At 46.4% G+C, this 15,577-nt stretch overlaps 1 protein-coding gene and 1 pseudogene across 6 annotated transcripts in view; both read right to left on the bottom strand.

Moving 5' to 3' along the window:
- Positions 1–241: 241 nt before the first annotated feature.
- LOC126045469 (uncharacterized) lies at positions 242–11,263 on the bottom strand (annotated as a pseudogene).
- The window catches only part of HDAC4 (histone deacetylase 4), a 264,285-nt gene continuing 258,719 nt past the window's right edge, over positions 10,012–15,577 (bottom strand). For all 6 annotated transcript variants that reach the window (XM_049806725.1, XM_049806715.1, XM_049806707.1 and 3 more), the window contains one exon: positions 10,012–15,090. In XM_049806725.1, coding sequence (XP_049662682.1) covers positions 15,051–15,090 — 40 coding nt within the window. In that variant the 3' untranslated portion in view covers positions 10,012–15,050. The remainder of the gene's footprint in view (positions 15,091–15,577) is intronic.

Genomic DNA, 15,577 nt, shown 5'->3' with positions numbered 1-15,577 from the left:
CTAGGTCACACCTTTTAGAAGGGGAAGGAAAGGACTTGCTCTACTTGAGGCACTGCAGCTCCTTCATGAGAACAGTTGTCAGACCTTTTTTTAAAATGCTTTTGTTAAATACAAGGCTGTTACCCCGAAAGAGCTGATGGAGCCTTTGCCTCTCCAAACACCATCCCCGAACAAGTCGCACACCTTCTCACCCAAGACTGGCTCTAAGCTGCCTTTTCCCCACAATTTCAGAATTTTACAGTCAGCGTTCCTCATTTTCCATGTCATTAATCTCCATGGGCCCCAGCTCCAAGCAGGCTGGAAGCCAAATCCTACCAGACAGGTTCCAGGTGAAACCCAAGTTGTCTGGAAAAGAAGAAAATTCAACTAAAAATTCAAAAAGCACGTGAACCATACGCTGGGTCTCACCAACCATCCAGCAGGGCAAGTGCGAGGCTGCTCAAGCCAAAAGATGGTTTCGGTGGCAGTCAACATGCATTTTCCCATCCCACTCAACTTTTCCAGCAATGAGCCAAAATCTGAAGTGTTTGTTTGAGCTAACTTCTTTAATTTTGCCCAAAAAAAAAAACCAAAATGAAACAAAACTGGGAGATTATTTTTAAGTTTCTCAGGAAAGATATTCTTGCTTTGAGAGCTGCCATTGAGCACTGTCAGCCAATACATTTTTCACAGCATTTTTGTAGTGATTTTTAATTTCCTCTCTTTGGCGTTTGAGCTGCTCTGCGCAAACTCCAATTCCCCGAGGTCCCAAAGCTGAGGACAAGACAGGTAAAACCTCTTTCAGACAGGGCAAGGGAAAAGGAGAAACCTGTCCTGTGGTAGGACAAGGGAGAAGGGGGAAGAGCAAAAACTCCCTCACCTGGTCATCTCCAGAGGTGTCCTACTGCCTTCAACACCATCCCTCTCCCCAACTTCTGCAAGTTGCCCATGCAGTTTGTCTCTGCTCTGGAGGATAAGGCTCAACACTGCAGGGATAATACCGATCTTCACCTCTCCTGCAACCTGCAGGGTTTTTTTTTTTGTTGGTAATTATTCTAAATTTGAGATTTTAGGCAGGACATCTGCCTGTTATTGGGAGGTCATTTACTCTCAGCAATGTCTTTCCAGCATCTCCACACCAATGGGGTGGCCCTCAGGTTTTTGGCATGGGCTTTGCTCAACCTCCACCCCGATTGCACAGCACATGCCGATGCCACTTCAACCACCTGGCTGGCAATGCCAGCTCCCCTTTGGCGAGGGCTGTGCAAGCTACCGGCCGGCTGCCCGGCCAATGAACTCAGGAAAACAACTACGTCAGACCCCGAGACAAAAATCAAGGCGTCGTGTGTTTTGACGAAGGGGAGGTTGGGAGCTGCGAAGCTGGATGTTTGTGCATTATTTTCCTCCCTCCAGAAACAAATGCCAGCGCGGTTTAACTAGAGGAGCTGTATGGCACTGCACCAGGAATAACTTGCTAAACAGACCAGCAGCACCAGCGCGTTGAGCTGGGATCCTTAGGAACAAGGGCTCTGACAGCCCATGGCGTGATCCATTGCGCCTCCGCGCCAGCTCTCACAGAGCAAGCCTGAGATGTGGTTCGGAGGAGCCCTAATGAAATCTGCAGATATTTTACCGCTCTGGTTGGATTGCTCTTCCTTCCTCCCCCTCCAAGCCTCTTCAAAACAGAGCTTGGAAGCAGCCTGTGATACTTAAGTTGTAAGTCCTGTCTTTCTCGACTCACAAAGGGAACCAAAAGGAATTGTTTTGAAATAACAGTGCAAATCAAATTACCCGTCGCAGATAAGGGGGAGAGAGGTCAAATATGAAAAGGCTTTAGATGAAAGAAGAATTAGCCTACAACCCGCAAGGAATAACTCAATTCAAGTCTCATTTTCAGCACCCCCAGAATCTGGCGCAACAGGGGTCCCTAATGAAGCCCAACAGATAAACCTGGCCAAGACAATTTGTTACACTGCTGAACACAGAGCCATTTCACCAACCACATGCTAAGCATCAACCATCCCCTAAAATGGGAGAAGTATATCAACGTATTAGAAGCCATCATCAATCAGCTCAGAGGAAACCAAGCAGCCCTGATCAGGTTCCAGCCAGAGCTATGGGAAGCCACTCTGTGGTTTGAGCTTGCAGATATCCAGCAGCCTCGCGCAATCCTCCTCCTCCTCCTCCTCCTCCTCCTCCCAGGCTGCATCCCTTGGAGGTGGGGCGGGGGATCTGGCTGCCCCCAGCCTGCAGACGTCCCCACAGCACCCGGGCCAAAAAGAGCCAGGGTAGGCTTTGCAGACCATCTCCCTTTGGCTGCACCAGCATTCGCCTGGCAGTCCCCAGGCTTGGCAGGGTTATTGATGGGCTTGGGACATGCCTGGGGCTCCCAGCAGAGCTTTTTCAGCATCTCTGCTTCAACTTTCCTCCCTTACACAGAAAAAAGTTCCCTCCATCTTTTTTTCCCAAAGACATATTTTATCCCCTTTGGTCACCATCTTTCTTCTCCTGGAGTGCAGCAGAAAACAGTTTGAGACCAGACCCAACGCAGCCCTACCAAGGCTGGACTTGGCTTGGAGGCCAAGCGAGGACCCTCATCAGCGCCAACACTCACCTCCTTGATAAATAGGCTCCAGAAATTCCTGTCGCTCACCAGTGAATGAACCCAGCCCGCTAAAAGGCGGTTGCTAAGCTTGCCCTGGCTGTATTATTCATGGGGATTGGGGAGGATTTCAGAAATTGCTCTATGCAGTGGGGAAGGAGGGATTTTTTTTCCTTTTTCTCCTTTAAACTAAAACATGTAAGTAAAGAGTGAAATTTTGAAAGCTTTCTCGAGGACTCTGGGTATTTAATTGCCTTTAAAGCACATGAGTTGCTCCGTTCCCTCCTAATTTAATGAGCAACAGGTCTCTCTTCCCTGCAGGCCCTCTGAAACTGTTGATCATTTGATAGCTGTGCCTTGATATAGAACAAATACAAATGCATGATGCTGTCCACACCTGTATCCTCCTAAATACAGTAAAAAACTTTTTTTTTTTTTAAATTGCATTGAATTTGCAGATTCCGAACCTTCCCCCTTGGGGCAGAGGAATGAATTAATGAAAAAATAAATGAAAATGGCTCAAAAGGCCGATAATAAAGCAGATAAAAGGCACCTATCTGTGGCTGGTGCACACCAATGCTCTGTGAAATCAGGCCTGTACAGGAAGCAATGTTTTCCCCACTGCTGCCACACACACCATGCAGGAGTGAGCTTCTGGAGTGGTTTTATTTAAACCCCCATACATTCCCTTCAGAGCAGGCCGGTTAGAGAGGTCCTGCAGTAGGGGAGCAACGTGTGCCTCCACCTTTTCTCAGGACCTAGCCCATTACATCTTGTTATTGCTACTGAAGCATTTAATGTGCTTTAAATGTGGTGAAGGGAGATTCGCTTTTACCTAGTGGACATCCAGGAGACACCTGGCTCATTGTCGCAGTCACCCCAGCCCTGAATAGCAGCGGTGTTTCTTGCATGGAGGCTTGTCCCCAGGCTGGAAGATGCAAAGCACAAGCAATGCCTTAGCCAGGAGGGCAGCTCTGAGCTGCTGCCGTCAGCTGAGACCAGGGCCTCATTGCCCGCACTGTGGGCAGCCCTGCTCCTCCCTGTGCTCAAGCCTCCTGGCCCCACTTCATTTCCAGCCCCATCTGTTTCCCTTTCAGAGATAAAAATCTGTTTTAAGCTGGAAGCATGCACTGTGGTGCCCACTCCTCCAGGAGCTGGAGTGGTGGGTGGCTGCAGCTGCTGCTCCGTTGCATCACGCTGGGGATGTGCAGGATGCTCGGGGACCAGCTCCCCATGGAGGTGATGAGATGATGGAGAGCAGACACCTGCCATTCCCACTGCCCTGAACAAAACCCCACGGCTCTCCCAGAGAGGTTCGTGGTCCCCTTCTGGGCTCAGAAATCAAAGCACACGACAGCAGTGTGCTGCTGCCCAGAGTTAAGGGACCCACGGGGATGATGCCTGCCCACCACGGGACAGCCCCCCTCCTGGACTGCTGCTGCTCTTGGCTCCTGTGCCACCCTCAAGCTGGTCCCATGTCTGCAGCTGTGGAGGGTTTGAGGGTCCCCTGGCCAAGCACCAGTTGCTTCTGCTCCAGTCCCTGGTTTTCTGGGCACTCTCGGGTTTGGGTAGTGTTAAGAGAGTTCAAGAAACAAATCCAAGCCCTGTGCAGTCACCTCCCAGGTGGCTTCCCAGATTTCCACATCCTTATAATCACACAGAAATCCCACAGTCCAACCCAATAAGTCCCTCAGCAAACACAGAGATGATCCCTTTTTCTTAGAGCCTGTAATTAGTTCTTCTAGATGTGCTTCGTCCCACCTGAAGCCTTTCATTAGTGCAGCCTGTGAGATGCTATTTGCACAGCCGTGAAATATGAATATATTCTCAATCCTCAGCAGGAACTGTTTTTGCTAAGTTATGCTGCTGCAAAAAAGGCAGACTGTGACTTCCCCACAACCTATAGAGTTGGTTTTTTATCACTTTCACAATTATTAAAATACATTCTCCATTATCCTGTGAACAGCATTGCACAGCCTTGCTGAGGAAACCCGGTTTTCATGCACCTCCAGAGATTTGCTCCCCATTGCTGTTCCCTGAGCAGCTCCCACAGGAGCAGCTTTCCATTCAGGAATGGCTTGCCGTTGCTTTCCTCAGCTTTTCCTTCCTTCTGCTTTGAAACACTCTTTAGCCAAGCCTTTGCAGCTTGACCCCCACTGGCCCTTTCACTTATTAAACTGCCTTTATTTTGACCCATGAGTTTTCTCACTCTTACCCTTCCACTTCTCTCCCATCCTGCCATGGGGGAGTAAGTGAGGAGCTGGGTAGGGGCTTAGCTGCCAGCCACCACATGATTTAACATCTGTAGACCCCTGAACAGGGGACCAGCTGTACTGCCTGCAGCTTGGAGAGCCTGACCTGCCCTCACCAGGCACATCTAGGACTCAATATGAGTTATTCACATCTTCAGTCAGACCTGCAGCCATCAGTACATTCCATTGTACAGTCTTAGCAGCAGATGCCATCAACCTTTGGGGTTCCCTTGGAAAATGCCCAGTGTTATTGACTATCAATCTATCGCCTGTCACTGGACAACTTGACTGAGCCTTGTTTGCAGGCACAGTCTGCAAGGCATTTCTTTTCCCCTTGATACTCTCTTCTCATGGCAACAGGCATCTTCATTCAAACACATGCATTGTTACAGCCACAACCCATGGCAGACTGTGAGGGCAACTGCTATCTAATTCATACACAAAATGGCTCCATCCCATTGCTCTGCATCCACACCACATACTCATTTAGCCAGCACCAGGCTTTCCAGAGTCTCTGAACTGACTTTCTGCGCACTGGCTGTATTTGCTCCACCTGGGAGCAGCGACTTATTGGCATTTGAAAGTCTCTGTCTTGGTAGAGTTACTGTGGGGTCTCTGGGTATTTTCCTTCAAGGCTTTGTCTTGTGTTCCTACAGCCCATCTACAGCCCTTGATTCAGCTTTTAGGATCTCTTGAGTTAAACTCCTTTCATACCTGACGTTTCTTTGCAGCTGCATTTGCTGTTGACGGATCTCGTGTGGGTCACTGCTGTCTGCAGGCAGGACAAAAGAGCATCAGCTTCAAGTGCCAGCCAGCCATGCTGGCTGGTCCTGCTTGGGTTTGCTCCTGTGTTTTTTTTTTTTAAATCTACCACTCTTTTCCTCCCACTATGTACCTGGGTGGCCTGAAGCACATCCTCTTGCTAAAATACCACCTATCTGGGGATGAGACTGTTCAAAATGGCTATTCATGCCCTCCCACTTAGGCATTACTGTGATTATAACAACATAGGATGTGAGATAGTTGCTTTCCCTTAAAGTTGAGGAAATCACGGCCATCACACCCACAGGAGCAGATTGCTGCTGCTTTGGCTGGCGTTTAGCCTTTCCTCCCATACTCAGGCAGAAAGCTCTTAATTCCCAGACCTGACCATGTTATTGCACCTTTTTGTCAGGTATCACAACATTTTGCTCCAGGGGAAACGGTGTGAAACTCCTCCCAGCCTCTCCCTGCTGGGAACTTGAGCACAGGTCCCAATCCCCTTGCAACATCCCAGAGCACCTGGTCCTGCCCCCTTGCTGCAAGGGCACCAACGACCCTGAGCACCTGGCTTTTAGCACACATGCTATTTTTTCCAGCACCATTACCGCCAAATCTATGTTTTCCCTAAAGCCGTTACTACTTAAAGGCAAGTGCATTTCAATTCCCACTTAACTGAGTTTCGCTAATAATTTTTCCTTGCTTAGCAACAGTTGCTTTTGCGGTGGAAAGTTGCAAGCTGAAGTTTACCTGGAAAAGAGAAGCTGGGATTCTTGGAAAAGGACCACAAGAGAGAAAACAGCTTTCGGAGCCAGCCCTGTTGCGCAGCCCCCAGGGGAGCCCTGGGAACCATAGCTCACCCACCAGGACCTCTGCCTGGAGCTGGGGAGCCCAGAGAGGGCAGCGGCAGCCTTTTGCTTCCCCCTACCTGCCCCCCCACGAGCAGCAAAACCACTCCTGGCTCCCCTGGAGAAAAGCAAACAACCTCCAGGGCAGCTTTGCAGATTACGCCCACATTTTTGCCTGTAAGATCCAGGCAGGGGGAACAAATGAGTCCCTAACACCCTCAGTGATCTTCAGAGCAGCCTGTAAGAGATCAACCATGCACCAGCCTTAGGAGAGTTTCCACTCAGCACAGATCCAAATCCCATCGTAAAAGCAGGACATTTTGCTGGCACAGGCTGAACTCTTGCCCCCTGTGCGCTTGGGCTGTATATTTAATAGCAGACCCTGTTCTTTCCTCTGCAGCATTCCCATTGCTACGGAGACATTCATTTAAAGCACAAAGCCTTGACTTGTTGCCCAGAGCGAGAAACAGCCTCTTTCTCCTTTTAAAAAAAAAAAAAAAAAAAAGAAAGAAAAAAACCCATCTAACCCTGGAAGAGCCTCGGGAAGGGTGTGGAGCAGCACCCACCCCAGTGCCTGGCTGGGCATCCAGGCATGGGCACCCACTAGAGGAGCTAGCAGGGAACCACCTCAAAGGGGTTAGGGCACATTCATTGCAGTGCAACATTATTTTCTTTAGGATTAACAGATTTCTGGCTATAAAAATTTCCATGGCTAAAGCAGCAGTTATTGAAATATATTATTTCATGCCGAGACCCCGGCGCGAATGCCACACCATTGAATTTAACCCTCCCCGCTGCATTGTGTCAGGTTTACGTCTATGTGCTCATGGCGAGCAGTGAGCCCAGAGCGTTTCAGGCAAGATTAAGGCAGCTCTGGACCGCAGATGCGTTTGCAGGCCCGACACGTCAACACTCACAGACCAGGTCCTGCTCCCCAGCAAGCTGCATGCCTGGGGCTGGACCAGCAGGTTTTAACCAGTGGACTTGAAGAAGGAAAAAGTATTGTTGCAGACACAGATAATCAGATACCGCTGGTCCTGGGGATGCCAAAGGAAGTCCTGTCACAGGCTGTCCTCCAAAACATACATCCCAGCACTTTTAAACAGCCTCCCTCCATCATCCTAATTCGTAGGGTCTCAAAACCACCACTCAGCAATGAATATTTATCAGAGCCCGAAGCACACATTTGGCTTCGCAGAGCGAGACCTGGGGCTTCTTAAAGGATTAGCAGCCTCTGACAAATCCACTGCACAGAGACTGAAACCATATTTAAAACAAACCCTGCTCTTCCCTGAAACAAGCCCTCTGCCTCAAGGCTGTAAGAGCTGGGCTGGATTGCCCAGCAGTAGGATTTCACACCAGCAGATGAACTCCCGCAGCTCCTGGAAGACCCTTCCAAACCTTCTGCCCAGATGAGCCCCCATGCCTCCTCTTGAAGGAGCTGCAGCCGCTCTCCCAGCCATGCTGGCACACATTACAGCCCGTTGCCACCCCCACGTCACTCGTGGTCCCTAAGCAAGCCCCATGCCAGGGCCTTCACCCTGCCTGCAAATACAGGCTCTGCCTGCTCAGCCCTTCCCAGGCTACAGCTGGAGCAACGGGTGATGCTCACTGTTGTGTGGGGTGGTGCCACTGTTGCTCCCGTGGGCAGGGATGCGGGCTTACACACGTGAGCTGGACATTGCACAGGACCACCACTCTAGTCCTCTTGCCATCTTTAAGAGCAATGGCTTAGGCAGGCTTTGGCCATGAGCAATTTCGCCTCTTTCCCCAAGAGGAGAGGCACGTGCACCTGGACAGCCTTGTCCCTGCGTGCCACAGACCCGCCGTGGGTTTGCACCCTCGCACTGGCCATCCTGCTCCAGAGTCCGAGCCTCCGCTTCTCAGAGCACCCTGGTGGACGATGCTCCCCACACGTGCGAAGGACTGCAGCTAGCACGTGGAGCAGCAGCGATGCTTCGCTGACAAGGGAATCGCAATGATCCCAAGATGGCAAATTTTTCCTGTGTGGTCTCCCCTACACCTTCCATGAGGTGCCCCAGAGACTGTGAACATCAACCTGCCACTTCTACTGTCAGTCTGTATGGCCCAGCAGACTCCCCAGCTCCTTGCACTGCTGTGCTGAGTGGACGGGCTAATGCAACATCCATGGAGATGATCCCCGAGTATGGCAGGCTCATTCCCACATGAGCAAGAAGAGAGCATCCAGGCTTGTAGAAGTAAAGGTGTTTTTCTCCTTGGCTACTTGCTTAGGTTTTGCCAATGGTGTAACAGACACTGAAGCCATGAGCAGGTCCCTAGACTATCTTTGACTGCTCTTCCCTGTTTCATAAACTACTCACAGGCTGGGACACTAAGCTGAAGGCTGCTCTCCAGGGTGGGTGGCATCAGGCTTGCTCCCTTTCACGCCAGGGTTGCTCTGCAGCACTTCCTATGTGATGGGTAAGTCCACTCTGCAGAGGTACGTAAGCCTTAGCTTAAATGTGAGCCCCAAGCACTTGTCTTCTCCATCCAGGACGGAGACAGCAAAAGGCTATCAGAACTGAAGCATAGCTGGTTGCCATGCAAGTAGGCGACACTTCCAGTTGACAGTGATGGAGAACCTTGATTTTAGATGGTTCAATGGGCTCCAGGGACAAGCAGGATCATACAGAGGCTAAATAGAGGGAAGCCACATCTGAATGAGACCATGAAAGAAAAAGGGTGGATCTGCTTCACCCATCTGAACTTGAAGGCAATTGAGAATCTCTCCTGAGCCATGGACAATGTGGGCAGGTGCGGAGGATCTGCTCAGATGGGGCACAAACCTGATCCGTGGGTTTGTGGGAGAGCCTCCCGCCCAGTCTGCACAGCTGGGCAGAGCAGAACTGGACACCCAGTAATGGAAACAGGACTTACCCTGGAGGTGAAGGACATCTGCTGGAGGGGGGGACATGGCACAGCCCTGCAGATACAAGCACCACCTGAAATGGCCACAAGGAGCTCTGGGACTCAGGTCTCACTCCCTCCAGAACGATCTTGAGATCAGGCAGATCCATGCCCTGCTGTCTTCAAAGCGCTCCGGCTATAGCAAAATAAAGCACTAACAACTCCACAAGGCAGAACAGAGCCAGACACAAAATGCCAGTTCTTCCCTCCATTGATTTTCCTGGTTTTCACTTGCTGGTGGCTTTTGGGGGAAATTCAGCTGTTCTCACAGACTTCCTGCTGGAAATTCAATTTCAGTGGGATTTTTTTATTATTCTACAATCCCTACATGCAGGCACTTGTCAACACAAATCTTGGAGCAACAAGGAAACCGGGCAGAAGCTCTAGCAATTTTTCTGCCATGGTCATCCTGACATACACATGGGTATCTTTTGACCAAAAAGCTGCTTTGCGCTGAGACCCCCTTCCACGACACCAAGAATCCATTTTGTTTAAAGCAGATGAAATACCACATCACACCCAAGGCACCAGACGAAAAGAAGATCAGCAACAGAAACCAAGGTGGTACTATAATTAACTTTTTCTTTTTATTTACACCACAAGAATAACAAGTTGTCATAATGTGGTACAAAATACTGGACTCCTAATAAAGTTGAAATTGAAGTCGGTACTGTCAGAGAAAGACACCATTGGCCAGTAAAAAAAAAACAAAAAAAAAAGAAAAGAGAAAAAACCAAACCAAAACAAAAAACCCCAAACAAAAACAAGAATGAGAAAAATATTCCAACTCCACCAAGTAAAAGAAAGGACCATCAGAAAATTTAGCACAAAGAATGCTACCATCACTTAAAGTAGGGTCCATACAATAAGAGTGAAATTGTGTCTAAATTACAGCGTAAACCGGTAGCTGCTACCAATGGTGACGTCATACTGAGCATGTATAGGTATAAAGTAGAATATAATATAGTTACAACTTTTTGATACTACATATCTGTAATAAGCTCTTGGGTGAATAATGTTTCAACCCCTCCCCCCCCACTTTTATATATATATTATATATATAAGTTTGTCATCCTCATAAATTGGAAAATAGCGCCTCCACTATGGAGCACAGAAAAGTGTTAATTTATTTTCTTTCAATAGGATACTTTTTCATCAATATCAAAGACAAAGTGAAGATGAGCTGAGAACGAGCTCAACTTCATGACAATGAAGAAACGTGTTTTCCTTTTGATGTAAAGTCTTGTTTTAAACCACAGTGTTGCACAGTACACGACTGTTTAAAGTGAAACCTAGCAATAATACATCATGTAAAAGTAATTTTAAAAAAGTTAACGCAGCTGTGCTGAAGAGTTAACTCTTTAAAGTCCTTGTCATTCATCTCCTTAGAATTAATGACTACGTGTGTTGACAAAGGGTTGCATCCAACCTCCCCACCCAGCCGAGAAATCAAAACAAAGTATCAACCCAAATTAAAAGGAAAAAAAAAAAAATGACACAGGCAGTTTACTTCGTGTGTTCTGCGTAGTCTCCCTAAAAACACTGTTTCCACATAAATACAATAAACTCTATTATTGGTAAGACACAAGTGCTAGATAAACGTCTTTTTTTCTTTTCTTCTTAAAATGAGAAATGTTTAAGTAGTCCTTTTTATTTACTCTTTTTTTTTTAACAATAAAAAGCACAATTTCTTATTAAGTTCAGTAAGACGCAAAAAATGTTCCCACTCTCCTTCCTTTGTGTGTAGCTGTGTGGGTGCGTGCGTGGGTGCGTGTGTGTGTGTGTGACAACAACATCCCAACCTTTAGTCTCCGCAAATGCCACGAGAGGAAAAAACAAAAAACAAAAAAACCAAAACCAACCCAAAAAAACCCAAAACCACATTTTTTTTTTTTTTTTTTCCATTTTCAAAGCTGCCAAGTTTGGCGTGCAAAATCTGTATACAATATAAAGACATGCCAACCTTACAGACCATGCAACCTCAAGGTGTAGGAAACTTAAAAAAATATATTCATATATATTTATATATATATTTATATATATCAATGCCCATAAAAGATGTGGGCCCAAAAAAGTTTACAAAAGGAAGAATGGAATGAATACATGACTGCGGCTAATAAAAAAAGGAATGTTTTGTATCGAAAGTAAAAAAACCCAAACCAACTAAAACCCCCAATGATTACTTGTGTACTGCAAACTGGGCCTCGCTTCTCTGTAAAGAGGATTTAAAGATGCTCCTTTCTTTCCAAGCAGGTACGGAGGATGCCCTGGGCAGCACCGCGCTGGGATGCAGGGGCATCCTGGGCTCCCGCCCTGCCGGCGCATCTGCCCTATGACAAAGTCATCTGAAATGAAGAAGCTAATGGCTCAAAAGGTGAAAAAACCCTGGTGAGCCTCAAAACGAGGGCTCCTTCCCCCTTCTGTGCACCTGCACCGGCCCCAAAGAGCACCCCCACCTCGCCTGGGGAGCGGGCACAGCTGTGAAACGAATCCACGTCGCTGGGAGTTTGGAAGAGACGAGCTCTGACGTCTCGGGAAAAATCTTGCCATCCCTGGCAAAAAGCTGAGCAAAATGGTGGAAAGAAACGAAGGTGGCATCCTGACAAGCTCCTCCGATTTTTATAAAGAAACCGGTTCAGCACAGCCAGCCGGCAGCTCTCAGGAACACAAGAAGAAAAGAAAAAGCTTTGCCACGACCGAGAAGAGAAATACGAAAACCCTCCAGGGAAGAGCTGACAACAGAAACGATCGTGTAAACATGGTTACTGCCTACAGCGTGTACACAGCAAAAGGAAAACTTAAAGTCAGTCACCAGATTTGGCAGCCAGATTAATTGTAGATCACAGCAGCAAAGTGGTTGGTTGAAAAAATCCAAACCACATCATCTCCAGGTATGTCGTGTTTTTACACGGGAAAATTATTTTTAGAATATGCTGAGGATGGTCCTACGCGACCAAAGCTATTAATCATTTTAACACGTACTTGGGTTTGAAAAACTCAAATACAGTAGTGTCTGGTTTCTAAATTGCATTATAAACCGAGGAATAAAACAAAAGCCTCTTGCATTTGCTCACACATATGATTACGCTTCAAATTTCTCCCGCGAGTGAGTCCTGAATGGAATGAAAACAGCCGCTTCAAGAACTGGAAAAAAGTAAGTTACTGGAAGCGACTCTGTCAGTTGTCATCGTAACAGAATAAAATAATAAAAAAAAAGCTACCCTTGGTTGTTTGGACGAGGGGTGTGTGCTATCCTACACTGCTGTAAGAAGGCACGCGTGTCAATCAGGTCTCCTCTAAGCTGCTCAAAGTCTTTGTGGCAGGGCTTTGCTGCTTCTCCGACCCGCCGTTTGCAGGAGTCGACAGCCAAGGCTGGCGCAGGGCAACGACCTCCTTGGGGGGGGAAAAAATACCTTCGGGAAAAGTTCTCCAACCCTACCAGCAACGGGAAGAAGAAGAGGAGAGAAAGAGAGAGAGAAAGAGGACGTGAGGAAGTGTGTGTGCGTGTCTACGTGTCCGTCTGTCCGGCGGAGAGAAAATGCCAGCTGTCCCACAAGTGTCCGACCAGCCTTCCCAATGGTAGGCAGCTAGTGAAGCCGCCTGTAATTCTCGCTACGATCCGCACGGAGGACAAAGACATCGCCCATTGGAATACTACTATGTCAAAGATAAGAAAACTCCTTATTTTCTTTACATAGCTACTATAACAGAACTGAGGAAATATACAGTCAGCGGTATCATTATACAAAAGAGCCCATCGCGTTCCTTTCTCCTCGATAAAATGCACCCTTTCTGAAAAATAATCTCTGACAATCTGCCACAGTTCCTTACGCCTGCAGAAAGCTGCTCACTGTACAAAACACTTAAGAAGAAGGAAAAAACTAAAATAAAAAAAAAAAAAGGAAAATCATGTACAAGCAAGGAAAGTGGGAGGAAAAAAAGGTTTAGACGCTATTGCCGTTCGGAAATGAAACCTGCCAAATAGAAAATAAATGTCAGTCACACAAACAAGGCTTCTTTAGGGTTTTGTGAAATATCGATATAAAAATTAACAGCAAATTCATAGTCTTTGCTATAAAAAACTCATATTTTTTTTTGTTTTGTTAGAAAAGGATCACAACTAAAAACCTTAAATTAAAATACAAATGTTTAGGGTAGTTGCCCAGTGGCTAATGTGTTGGCTTTCTGAAAAACTTTCCAACCTGTTGTCTGGAAGTCCTCCAGTTTCAACCTGGATCCTTTTCCAAAAGCACCTTTTACGTTCCAATTTACAAATCTGTCCCTAGGGAGCTTCCAATGGCTACTGTTATAGTGTGCATTTATTACATATATTTTTCTATAAATGCATCATAAATATTTTTATCAATAATTCATAGGAATCCGGTTTCTAAGCTTGGAATACATTTGGAATATACATTATACACATATATATATTTATACCTAACAATTTAAGCAATATCTCATGCTAGTTGCTTTTAATAAAAAGCATTCCAGTCTTAAACCTGCATTTGTGTCTAATACATGCTTCAACAACCAAATTGATAAGTTCAATTACTAGATAATGTAGAAGAGAGAAAACATTTGAAAATTTGTTTTTAAAAATGGTTGAATTTCAAAGACCCAACAGTATTTGCCACTTTCTTGGCAACTACCTTAATTTTTTTTTTCTTTTTTTTTTTTCTTTTTTTGAAACAGCAATGAAAGAAAACAAAACAAATCCAAACTTGTAGACAGTTTTTGGAGACGCTCTGTTCAGCTGATGCCTGCTTCCCACCATCATGCCAGCACAAGCCAAAAAGTCTTCCTTCCTGATGGCAGTTCTTGGCTTTCCCAACCAGAGGAAAAATATTCATGAACTGCTGTGTTCTTTGTGGTTTTTTTTGTTGTTGGTGTTTTTTTTTGTTTTGTTTTTTTTTTGTTTTGTTTTTTTTTTTTTACTTAAGGCATTGTTCCTCAAACTTCAGAAAATCCAGCTGCACCAAATCCATCAATTAAAAAAAAAGGCACAAACTCATCTTCAGATGGCTTTGGAGACAATAAAGCCGACTCCATCTGGGCTACCGTTTCCCCCCTTCTCTTTCCCTTTCCTTTAGATCTAAGACAAGTCCCTCTTTCCCTGTCCCTCCCCATTAAAAATACACCATCTCCCATTGTTCTGGTTTCGACAAGAATGTTGTCGACTCACAGGCAGGCAAGAGCCATTTAAAAAATCCAAGAAACGAAACTACAAGATGGGTCGAGTGGTTCAAGCGGAGATTGCTGAATTGTGGGTAATCAAATTGTAAGCACCAGTTTTATGTTAAGGTTTGTTTGTTTGTTTGATTTTTGTATGTGTTGTTGAATCTTTGTGGGTTTTTTTTTTGTTTTTTTTTTTTGGCAACTCTGCCAAAGACTTCACTGGCGTCATTCCCCTTTCTGCTCCCAGTGAGGACCAGAGGAAGAGTACCCAGTGTGTCAGTCCTTTACTGCTCTTCACCGGCATTTTTCTTTTTCGGCAAATATATACTGTAGACGCATATAGATATGGAGAGATTTTTTTCGGTTGCTTTGTTTTACACCTGGTTGTCCTTCCGTACTCTGGAAAAAACCATGACAGGACGCAGGAGTAACAAGAGAAAGCTTCTTGGCAGAGCTTCAAGACGAAGACGAACAAACAGGAGAACTCCAGCTTGAAGGTGAATGCTACAGGGGAGGTTCCTCTTCCATGGGTTCATCATCGGGTCTGAGTGATTTCACAGCCAGGCAGGGTGGGGAGGGAGGGAAGAGAGAAAAGAGGGTTGAGCACAACAGAGTTGGACAATTTGTGTTGCTAAGTCTCATGCCTTACGTTCCCATCACCTTCCCACCCAGGCAGTTGTGCTCAGCTGGCTCACCTGGAATTAAAATTTACCACCAAGAAGGGTTTTTAGACAATCTGTTTTCACTTGTGCAACGTTAACATTTTCTGCAGCAAAATCAATTTCCTCTCATGGTCCAAAACCATGTTCAGCTCCGGTTGGAGCACAAGGCTCAGGCACAGTGTGCACTATACTAAGGTCACACACAGAGTTCATGGCACTGCTGTTCTCCTCCAGCCCAGGAGGTCTTTAGAGAACCCGTGGAGGACAGGAGAAGCGGGGAATGCACGTGCAATGGTTAAAAGGAGAGGATTAACTGAGAAGGCTGCTTGGGCAGACTCCAAGATGTGATGATAAACAGGAAGAAAAGCA

Source organism: Accipiter gentilis, chromosome 1, assembly GCF_929443795.1.
Source record: "Accipiter gentilis chromosome 1, bAccGen1.1, whole genome shotgun sequence".
Classification (NCBI taxonomy): Eukaryota; Metazoa; Chordata; class Aves; order Accipitriformes; family Accipitridae; genus Astur; species Astur gentilis.
Note: the sequence above shows the minus strand (reverse complement) of the source record. Positions and strands in the feature narration are given on the sequence as shown.